We start from the raw sequence: 12,326 nt of genomic DNA, 5'->3' as shown, positions 1-12,326 counted from the left end.
ATCAGACTACCACTGACAGTTCAACTGAAAAATCACAAGGCGAAAAAACCAATAATACCACTCCAAGTAGTGCATTCAGCCCTGAGCAGTTGGATCAACTATTTAAAATGTTTTCCTCAATTCAAACATCGGGTCAGCCTTCCACTGGTTTTCAGGCTCACTGAGGTAATTATTTGTCTGCATTAAATACTATATCCTATTACAAATCACCATGGATAATTGACTCGGGTGCATCTGATCATATGACTGATTCTTATCAATTGTTTTCATCCTATTCACCATATGCTGGAAATTTGAGAGTCAAAATTGCAGATGGTTCTGTCTCATCAGTTGCCAATAAAGGAAGTATTCGCATATCTGACTCTGTAACTTTAAAATTTGTCCTACATGTTCCCAAGTTATTTTGCAATTTGTTATCCATCAGTCAATTAACAAAAGACTCCAATTGTTCTGCTAAATTTGTTTCATCTCATTGTGTTTTTCAGGACCTATCATTGGGGAAGACGATTGGCACTGCTAAGACGTATGAGGGACTCTATTACTTTGAGGAGGCAAGCTTGAGTGAACAATGTAATACTGCAATTTGTGATTCTGCATCTATTTCTAGAGATAGTGAACTTTTGTTATAGCATTCTAGGATGGGTCACCCAAATTTTCAATATTTAAAACGTTTGTTTCCGTCTATTTGTTCAAATAAAATGTCTTCTGAGTTTCAATGTGAAGTGTGTGAGCTTGCAAAACACCGGCGTACTTCTTTCCCAACATCCATATATAAACCATCCTGCCCATTTACTATGATTCACAGTGATTTGTGGGGACCCTCAAGATCCCTCAATCGTACCCATACGAAATGGTTTGTTACTTTTTTTAATGACCATACTTGTCTTTGTTGGGTTTACTTGTTGAAAGATAAAACTGAAGTCTGTTCCATTTTTATCAGTTTTCATTCCATGATTCAAACACAATTCCTGACTCATTCGAATTTTACGTACTGAAAATGATACGAAATATTTTAATGATATTCTGGGAACATATTTTCAAGAAAATGGGATTGTTCATTAGAGTCCTTGTGTAGATACCCCTCAACAAAATGGGATTGCTGAACAAAAAAATAAACATATACTTGAAGTAGCTCGGGCATTGATGTTCACTACAAACATGAAAAGAATATTTTTGGGGAGATGCCATCTTAACAGCTACACATCTCATTAATCAAATGCTGGGTCAAGTACTTTCCTTTTCCACTCCTCTCCAGAAATTCCAGGAACATTTTCCTACCTCTCGACTCCCCTCTAGTCTTCCGCTGAAAATCTTTGGCTATACTCCATATGTTCATGTTCGTGCTCACCATTGGGATAAATTGGATCCTCGTGCGGTTAAATGTGTCTTCATTGGTTATTCCTTTACCCAGAAAGGCTACAAATGCTATGACCCTGTCTCAAAAAGGATGTTTGTTAGCCTTAATGTCACATTCTTTGAAACCACTCCTTATTTCCCAAAGATCTCTCTTCGGGGGGAGAAATGGAGTGAAGATTGGTTCTTTGGCTTCTTTACAACTGAATCTGTGCCATCTATTAAGTCTCCCATTGCTTCATTCCCTGACCCATCTACTGAGCCTCTCATTGCTTCACTTCTTAACCTGTCAAACACAAAAGAGCACTTAACCTCAGGGGGAGATGCAGGTAAGCAAAACAACACAGACATACTTGTTTACACAAGAAAGTCGAACACAAAGAACAGGGAGAATCTCATACCTGAGGCACCAAGAGCGTTGGAACCAGTGATGGCTCCGAACAACCATGAGTCCACGCCCAATCCCGATCTGATAATAGATAGTCATGAGCTCTCTTCTGATAATCTTGTACCTAATGACATCAATTTACTTATTGCAATCAGAAAACAAATCATGTCGTGTACTCAATATCCTTGGTCTAAATACATGCCTTATAAAAGCTTGTCTACAAGATATCATGCTTTTGCCTCTAACCTTGATAGGATGAGAATTCCAAAGAATATTCAGGAAGCTCTAGAAATACCTAAATGGAGGGAGGCTGTCATGGAGGAAATGTGGGCCCTGGAGAAAAGTGGAACTTGGGATGTAATGAATTTCCCGAGAGGGAAGAAGCCAGTTGGTTGTAAATGGGTCTTCACAGTGAAATATAAATCTGATGGGACTGTTAAACGATATAAAGTCAGGCTCGTTGCAGAAGGATTTATATAGACTTATGGCATTGACTATATGGAGACATTTGCACTGATAGCAAACTTGAATACAGTTCGGGTCCTCTTGTCCTTGGCAACCAACTTAGATTGGCCACTACAACAACTTAACATTAAAAATGCATTTTTTAAATGGCGAGTTAGAAGAAGAAGTCTACATGACAATACCACCAGGCTTTAGTGAGAAAGGTGAAGAAAACAGAGTGTGTAAACTCAAGAAGTCCTTGTGTCCTCAAGCAATCTCCTAGAGCATGGTTCGATAGATTTGCAAAAGTAAATAAAGAACCAAGGATATTGACAAGGGCAATCAGATCACACCCTATTCTTCCAACAGTCTGAAAGGGGTAAGAGAACAATTTTAATAGTGTATGTTGATGATACAGTAGAGACGGAAAGATTGAAGAAAGCTCTAGCTAATGAATTTGAAGTTAAAGATTTGGGACAAATGCGGTACTTTTTGGGCATGGAAGTTGCTAGAACAAAAAAGGGTATTAGTGTGTCTCAGCAAAAGTATATCATTGATCTCCTAATTGAAACTGACATGCTTGGATGCAAACCTAGTGAAACCCTGATTGAAGCAGTAAAGAGGGTCGAAGACTGTGGAATACCAGTTGAAAAGGAGAGGTATCAGAGATTGGTTGGTAAGCTAATCTACCTATCACATACCATACCAGATATTGCATTTGCAGTTAGTGTGGCAAGCCAACACATGCATTCACCAAAACAAGCTCATTTGGATGCTGTGTACAAGATCTTTCGATATCTTAAGGGCTCCCCGGGCAAAGGACTCTTCTTCAAGAAATGTGAAAGTAAGGAAGTAGAGATCTTTACAGATGCAGATTGGGCAGAATTAGTGGAAGATAGAAGGTCCACACCGGTTATTGCACATTCGTCCGAGGAAAATGGTAATTTGGAGAAGCAAAAAAAAGAATGTAGTGGCTCGTAGTAGTGGCAAAGCTGAGTTCAAGGCAATTGCTCAAAGAATATGTGAAGGATTGAGGTTACAGAAACTCTTGGAAGAACTATAGGTCCCAGTGAAATTTCCTATCAAACTCTATTGTGACAACAAAGCAGCCATTAGTATCTCTCTCAATCCGGTTCAACATGACAGGACTAAACATGGGAAGTGGACCGATATTTTATCAAAGAGAAAGTTGAAGAAGGAACTATCTGTATGACTTATGTACCCACTAAGGAACAAACTGCAGATATCTTTACTAAAGGGTTGACACGATAGAACTTTGATGATCTCATTAGCAAGTTGGAGATGATTAATATCTATGATCCAACTTGAGGGGGAGTGTTAAAATCCCAAGTATCTTTGTGAATAATGAGTAAATTTGGAAAGTGGGTAAATGTAAAAGATTATATATTATTCTGTAGGGGGATTATTTCCTTGTTTAGAATAGTTGATTGTATTATATAATGTAAGATTGAGATGTACATAATGAGAAGAAGAAACACAGAAATTTACTCTATCTTCAAGTTTCTATTTTTAGTTTTTATTTTTTGTTCTGGTTTTTGTTTACATAATTTTTTACAATGATACCATACTGCCTCGTAGGTTTCATGCCTGTTTTCTGGACTTTGCTGATTAATGGTGGATGAATGATGGTGGCACCAGCTCTGTTTATATGACACTTTTTTGCGAGCTTGGAATGGATCATGTATTTGCCTTCTCAGACTTGGGGAAACACCAATCTAACTCAGGACAATAATCTAACGCAGGAGAATAGTATTGATGTTATTGGTTGTTGAAAGAGTTCAGTTTAAAACTAATGAATTTAGTAGACTGACCAATTTATGCCAGTTAATTGTACAGTTATAGTTGACACAATAAACTTGGTCCACACTGGGAGGTGACATTTGCTTTTATGTGCACTGCAGAAACAATTTTACCATTCAAGTAGACATGTAGTAATTTCCTAATATGGCGCCAGTTCAAGCATTTATATTAACATTATATGAAGGAAATGGTCTATATGTGTACTAAGCTGAATCAGATTAATATGCTAAAACGGAAAGTGGTACTGTTGAGTAGGTTCATTGAAGAGTTATGCTACATTTCTTCCAAAGAAATGCTGGAGTAGCCTAGGCATTTTTAAAGTCAAAACTGATGGTTATAATGCATAAATGTTCGCCTTGTTGGATGCTTGCTTGGGAACATTATCTTCATAAAAAATTGTCAAAATTTGTATTTCTTTTCAATTCCTGGATTAAATATGTCATTAAATCTTTGACATTGCATTAACCTGGACAACTTGTGCAGGAATCATGAGAGGGTGTTGTCAAAATGCCTAGAGAAAGCCCGGAAATCCTTTGGTACAGATGAGGATCTTCTCTTGGTAATTTCAACTGTCTCAACCCAAGTTTCACTTTGTGGCATGTTGCATCAGAATGGTTTTATTTTTCTACTATAATCAATAGGGATGGTTTTCCTGCTACATTGTCTAGATTTACGAGCTGCAAAAGCTTCCTGTTACCTTCTGTTCATCATTTAGTCATGTTCTAAATTGAATATACAGACCTGTTGCTCTATGAAACCATATGTATTTGCACTGATCAAATTTAGGTTTTGCCTTTTGTCACACCACTCAACTCAGTTCAAATCAGATAGCGCCTGTAGATCTTTTCAAATCTAGAAAGCTAATATCTGAAAAATCCTCATGAATATTTTCCCCCCGAGTCCAATAACACAAACATGCAAATACCCTCCCTTTCTCTCTTCCCCAAAGAGTAAGTGAGGCCATTGGTCATTTGGCCCCCAATCCCTTCCCCTCTGTATAATTTCTGTGTTCATCTCTGCCACATTGTACGGTTATAAACAGTAGGCTGCTGTAAACTACATTATAGAAGTGCTATAGATGGACCCTGTATTGGTAATTAGGCTTAAATGGAAAGTGCTCTAAAGGAGCAGTGCCTCATGTAGGATGTGCATTAAAAAGGCTGCCAAACAAGGGAGCTCCAAACAGTAAGCCATGCTTCCACCCGTAGAAGATGTTATGGGTTTGATTCTGTCAAGGTCTTCTCACTCCACTAAGGGGAAGTCATTCGTTCCATGCTTGGGACCCTCTTTTAACTCCCCTCCAACTCCATCCTAAGCATTGCAAAAATTGTACTTAGCTCGTCAAGGTATGATGCAACACGGGTGTGGGAAGGGCTAGCCAAGAGATAGGGAGATACCCATAGACATCGTATAAGGCTTGACTGGTCCTCTTCCACCAGCCAGCAGTGGCTGAGCAATCTTTGCAACCAAAAGGACCAGAATGCCCATTTTGCTCTTTTGCCTGATTAGCCTGCCCCTTTATTCATGAAAATCCAAATATGAGACAGGATATCTTTCATAAACCAAACCTTAGCCATCAAAACAAATGCACCTTTATTCTTCATGTAGGGATCAGATATTTTTTTTTCCCTAAAAGATTATATATTTTTGTTTGAGCATTTGTTTTTGGTTTTTAGAAATGAACAGTTAGTCGGATTCTTTTAGAGGGTATGAAGGTAAGAGATAATATATTCTCAAAGAGAATGGATCGCAAACAATTTAGCTGGAAGCTGCCAAATAATTTATGATTTTATTTTTCAGATCTTAGGATTGATAGCCAAAAAAAATTTGTATCTATATTTCAGATATGAGACATTGGAGAACACTTGAAAATTTCAATGATTATCCATGGTTATTTCAAAGGGACAGGTGGATTGTATCTTTTAGAAAGCTCAGCTCCTTCACAAGTGGTATGATTATAACATCATGTTTACATGAACAAGTATAAACATGATGTTGCTTTAGTTGTGATATCAATAATTAGAATATGGCCGCAATCCTTGCTTAAGCATTAAATGAAAGTGTTTTCCCGATGTTTGATGAGAAAATGTCCACCATCTTGTACTGATGTTTGATCATTTATGACAGTCATGGTGCTAACTATCATGTTTTTTGGATTCTTCATGCAGATATCTTTGGAGAAGATGGAGAGTCAAAACAAGGCTCCAGTATGAATCTCTTCACACCTCTATGTTTATATTAAATGTTAATATTTAATCCCGTCAGCTGGTGGGCATCATTTTTTGTGCATAGATTTTTTTTGTTGTTTGTATAGCATGTATATGGCTATATTTTGATTAGTATTTCAGTAGAATTGTACCGTGTAATGTGTAATTTTTCCATTTGAGTTCGTGTAATTTTTCCATTTGTTGGCGTGGGAGAGTAGCCATGCTTGCAGACAATATTCTGAATCTCAACACATTGTTCCACATAAACCATAGATTTCAGACATTTTTCTCTATTCTTGATCATGTTATCGCCTCTGGGATTTTGCCATTGGACTGAGCCTTTATTTATGTAGCCATGATTTCACCATTTTCTTTCTCAAGCTGTTTCTCACTTCTTTTCACTTTCTTGTGAGTATTATAAATTGCTATTCAGCTAATTGTTGAATGTGCTTTGGGGTTTCCAAGTTGCCATATTGTATAAATCGGCAGTTTGCATTGAGATAATAACATCACCTATTAATTAATGAGATATTGAAGGCGATGTGGTACAGATGCATAGTCGTGACTAATTAAGTCGAAATGCAATATTGCAAGTTTTATTTCAGGGGTTTGTATAAGCTTGAGGGCACGTTTGTTACTATTGTAATTGGCAATTGCAATGCGTCTGCAACAGCTATCATTAGTGTTGTGGCTAGAAAAAGCTGCAATTAATGTTACGGTTGCTTCACATGAAACAGAGAAAGAGATAGAATAGCTATTGTAAAAGGATTTAAAAAAAAAAAAAAAAACCCTAATGTGTGAGGCTTTCTCGTCATCAGGGATTTAGGAAGGGGGATGATGGTGTAGTCTTACCGTAATGATAGAATGATTTATCAAAAATAAATAAATAATGTAATTTTAAGATAAATAATCACACAAAAGTTTGTAATATCTAACATGGAATGGCAAAAGATTAGATTGTTATTTCTTATTTCAAATTGTTTAAAATGGAAGTTAAATTTTGCAGGACGGTGCATGTCAGAGTTGCGTCTCTTTTTCATATAATTTTTTTAAAAAATAATATACTCTCTGATCTGTAACATTCTTTTACATTTGATTTATAGAATGGAGTAGGATGAAAATGAAATAAAATAATATATATATATATATATAAATTAACATTCAATTTCACTCTTTAAGAAAAAAAAAATAGTTAATTGGTGTTTGCTAGTGGTAGAAGTTATCAAACGTTGGATTGTGTATAAAAATCTTCATACCATTAAATTCAAAGAAACTGAAGCAGAGGTACAGTGCTCGGGTTATAGAGCTCTCCGCGAAGAAGGCTAAAAAAATCTCTTGCGTGGCCAGTTCAATCTTCTACGGTGCAATAAATATACAGAATCCCACAAGACGTCTCTACCATTAATGGGATTGCAAGCATTGAAAGCGATCAATTCCCTCCCCACCCCCCCGGGCGCCCCAAAAAAAAGTATATTCATTATTCATAGCAGCAGTTGTCAGCTGTTATTATTAATATATATATATATATATATATATATATATATTTTACCATCAGAATAATCATTTAAGCACTAGTCCATAATTACTGTAATAGTTATAATTTCTTTTCCAATAAAATACAGCTGCTTTATTGTTATTATAATTATTGGCAATAATAATAGTTCCTTGACTGCCAAGAATGATCGAACATCAAGCACATGACACGATGGTGGATATTTTTCTCAGTAAAATGCTAGAAAAGACGTTTTACTAAGGAAAATAAAAAAATTATTTTTTACTATATTTTCTTATATCAAATACTACTAAAAATAAAATTTAATTTAAAATAATTAAAAATTAAATATAAATTATTCATAAATCATATTTTTATTTATTGTTTTGATATATTTTTTTTATTTTTATTCTTACTTTTTTTGATAACTTTTTTATTTGTTCTTACTTTTCTTAATAATTAAATATATATAAAAAAATTTCTTCATATTTTTCTTTTTTTTCCCTTAATATTTTACAATTTACAAACAGTAGCATATACTAAGAAGAAGCTGGAACTTCTGACCATATTTTAATTATTGACGTGACATCTAAAGCAACCTCATGTTCATGTATCCATAGCGTGGCGTTTTGTATTGCATTATTTTTTATACAGTATAGAAATTGACAGAGGAGGGGGGCATACCCATATGATGCAAAGAAGCTAGATGTGGTTGGGTCAAAGTGCAGAGAGTAGAGAAGGGCCGGAAGGCAAATGTGTGAAAAGAAAAAGAGGGGAAGACAAATTTCGGAGAATCTGAAAAGGGACCAAGGGAGAAGGCTTCCGCACCCGACACTGTCTAAGGGCTCCTTGCCTCTTTCTCGCATATCAATGCGACCAACATGTCCATCTCCCACTTCCCTTCAATTCTTTTTTAATTCCCCGATGTACATGCACTTGTTTCTATTTCTATTTCTATTTCTATTTCTATTTCCTGAGAATTAAAATCCACCCGCTTTCCCTCCTGCCACACGCACAATTTTCGTCCCAATTAAAATAGTCGTGAGAGAAAATAAAAGAAGGAAATCATTTTTTATTTTTATTTTTTGTATTTTTCAAAAGAAAAAACATTATTCAAATATAAATACAATTTTAAAAATCAAAAATCAAAACATTTAAACAAAAAATAAATCTAGCTCTATTTTGGCTCATACACTCTATATATATGTTTTTTTTTTAGGAAAAAAATTGGTCCATTTCAAAAGTTGCTATAGTTTCTCATGGAATATTGGAAATGAGAAATACTGTTTTTTTCTTGTTTAGCGAGATGTTAAATAGATAAAAAAGTCTGATGAGCACATAAGCAGGCAGGGTAACTCATGCTTAACCTTTTGCTTGAAAAAGCACTTCTGTTCTGATTGAGATGGCATGCCCCCTTCTTTTTTGTTTTTTAAATTTGATCTTGCGGGCGAGATTGAGATTGGGCACTTTGTTGAACACAATAATTTAGACATGATGCTTTTCTGCGCACAAGTTTTCATGCAAGCGTGCCTTTTAAGTTGTTTATATATATATATATTTTTTAAATTGCGAGATTGGTGCATGCTTCCATTATTCTTGGTTTCGTAAAGCAGCGCTTTACTTTTTTGCTTATGCGAGCAAGGAGAGTGCAAGCTGACTAATTGGGTATCAGCTGAAAATCAAAATTAACCCAATCTTCTTTGGATTGGCTTGATTCTCTTCTCTAGTGCTGCTTCCATTCTCCCTTCCTACTATAATAGGTAACGCACCGTGATTGAATTTTTTCACTTTTTTTTGTCTTTGCTGACCCAATGATAAAAACAAATCAATTGAGGACGAACATGAATAAATATACAAGGAGGAAGTTAAGTACAGTAGATCTAATACATTTTTTAAAAAGTTTTCAAGTGTTGTGTTTTCCTATTTTACTTTCATTTAAAAATTATAAAATCTTTTTTTTTTTTTTGGTAAACTACCCAACTGAAGAAGCTTTCCAATTTATTTGTTTCTTTACCGTATTTCTAATTCTTTTAAATTACTTTATCTTTTACCTATATTTAGATAAACTTTAGATTTGAAGTTGTATTAATATTAGATAAGGCGTAATATAAAATTATATTTAAATTTTTTTATGTCCACTCAAATTCAGATTGAACGTCCAAAATACATGCCCCAAAAATCCAAATTAAATATAAAGCTTTTCACATAATATCATTCTCTACCTTCCACATGCATTACTCTAGTTAGCATAAGTAATTATTTCTTACATTACCTTTTGAGAGTTCCATCTACGCTAACGATCATTTTCACAAAATTTTCTTTGAATTTCAAAGCCATGCAGTACATTTCTCCATTTCCACCATTTTAATACTCTCTGCATGAAATTAATTTTTCAAAATTTCCCTTTGCTTGAACAATTGATACTAGATAATGAAGCTGTTGCTTTCATTATTTTTTTTAAGTTCTTTTTTATTGAACTAAAATTGCTTAAATTATACTTCACGTATTCTGCAATGCCCTATTTTTTTTTCAATTTCTAAAATCTGAAGTCTTTCTCCATAATGGTAATTGAAATTTTGCCTAGAGAATCTGAACAAAAATTGTTTGTGAAATGCTTGAAAACTTCTGCATACTATTTATAAGTAATTTAAGTTTAATATGAAAATTTTAATAAATAATCCAATTGTCTAGTCAAGTCAGCTCAAATGGTAAGGGCGACTTGTGACTTTGGTGATCCCAAGATCACGAGTTCGATTCGCCTTAAGACATTACGTCAGTGAATTACCAAGGATGCGTCAATGGACGAGCGGCTTTCACCCTTCTGAGTTTGATGTTGCACCATAGTATCTAAAATGGCACGATTGTAACTAGAGTTCCTGGGTTATCAAAACAAAATTGCCCAAGTATCATGCATGGAAGAAACGGCCGGAGGAATTAACTTAATTATATATAAGTGGAAATATATATATATGCATGCATGGGGTACTGGCGGTGGGGAGACATTGGAACATGAATGCATGCATTTTGGTTTACTTCTGCATGCAGCTGTGGCATTTATGTATGTATAATTATGTAATTATAAATTGAACAGAGACAGAGTAGTTATTAATTGAGAGTGCATGTGCATGTGCATGTGCATGTGCATTTGCATCCATCTACACCTCACCCTCATAGTGCTTGTCTATATATATATATAATATTCCTGTCATGTTGTCATGCCCGCATTTAACGACAGGCAGCTCTTCCTTTTATTATTGTGTTTTTTGGATGGTGGGGGTTAAATTAAAGTGCATGCATGTTCAATGAAAATGTATATTATTTCGTACTGTATTATTCTCAAATATATTCTCCATCACTTCATTCACTTTCAAATTTTTTTATTTTTAGAAAAACTTCCAGAGTTCAATCTCGATCTCAATCTCGATCTCGTGTACATGTACATATATACAGATTGGCAAATACAATTTCCTGTCTTTACTTCAAATAAATTACAAATTACTAACCATCTCTATTCCAAAGTCGTTGATCGATCTCTCTCTCTCTCTCTCTCTCTCTCTCTCCATTTTATATTAGAAGAATGGAAGAATCAATTCCTCGCATATATTTTTTATGTACAAGATTTTTGTTTAACCAACGTTTTAACGGACGAGAAGGGACAAGGGAATTGGTATATTTGTTGAAGTTATTTAAATTGTAATATAAGGGAGAGGGAAGAGCTCTTTATAAACTTCTGTTTCACATCAAAAGTGTTGAAACAATTGGGATAAATTTACAAAATAACCTTCACTCACCTAGTTATAATTGAATGTTACGTTTGGAGGTATGAATATTGGATCTTGGATCGTGGGTGAATTTTTAAAGAAAAAAACTAATACAATTTTATATTACATTTTATCCAAATCAAATACCAAATTTAAGACCCCCTCCAAACATATATAGGGTAAGTGGAGCCAAGTAATTAAATATAAGCATATGAATCACTTGCTACGGGAGCGTGTGCAAATAAGACCTTCTAGTCAAAAATATTTTTTTTTTATAATTAAATTACAAACAAGCACAATTCTATTTGAAATTCAAATGCATATAAAATTTATATTCATTTGAAGAGGTATAATTAGTAACTAATTTTTTGAAATAAAACATACTGATGTGTCCCAAAATATATCAGTTTATAAGAGGAAGTCAACACCTAGTCATCACTCCCCAAGTCAAACCTGTCAATAGGAACAATCAACTCTCATCCAATAAAGAGGAGGAGAGATCCGCATCCGCACCTTAAATGGGCAGAGTAATGCACGCAATCACTTTATGACCCGAAAGCGATTCACGCCCCCGTACCATAAAAGACAAATCAACTCTAGGGTCAACCCTATCCACTATAAGAAGGGATGCGGGAAAGAGACCAAGGTAAGTCATTCGACATCCATTCTTACTGTTGCATTTAGTCTTTCTAAAGCATTTCTCTTACTTAGGCATCAGAGCGATCCCTCAGAATATACCGCGGCTCCTCCAAGCCTTTCTTCTTTTCTCTTTTCAAGTCAACGGAAATCAAAAGAACAGACCCGCTGATTTTATCCCGCAACAATACTTATATTAACGAATTATAACATCACAACCCATC

At 34.9% G+C, this 12,326-nt stretch overlaps 1 protein-coding gene across 20 annotated transcripts in view; it reads left to right on the top strand.

Moving 5' to 3' along the window:
* LOC131167043 (guanylyl cyclase 1) overlaps positions 1-6,506 on the top strand; it is a 46,048-nt gene extending 39,542 nt beyond the window's left edge. For 9 of the 20 annotated variants that reach the window (XM_058125782.1, XM_058125785.1, XM_058125781.1 and 6 more), the window contains 2 exons: positions 4,490-4,565; positions 6,175-6,506. In XM_058125782.1, the coding sequence (XP_057981765.1) occupies positions 4,490-4,565; positions 6,175-6,219 (121 nt within the window). In that variant the 3' untranslated portion in view covers positions 6,220-6,506. Of the gene's footprint in view, positions 1-485; positions 572-3,784; positions 4,147-4,489; positions 4,569-6,174 lie in introns of those variants that run through there. The other 11 variants (XM_058125793.1, XM_058125792.1, XM_058125794.1 and 8 more) reach the window with 7 other exon arrangements.
* The last annotated feature ends 5,820 nt before the right edge of the window (positions 6,507-12,326 follow it).

This window comes from Malania oleifera, chromosome 10 (genome assembly GCF_029873635.1).
Source record: "Malania oleifera isolate guangnan ecotype guangnan chromosome 10, ASM2987363v1, whole genome shotgun sequence".
NCBI classification, from domain to species: Eukaryota; Viridiplantae; Streptophyta; class Magnoliopsida; order Santalales; family Ximeniaceae; genus Malania; species Malania oleifera.
This window is presented reverse-complemented; position numbering and strand designations above follow the sequence as displayed.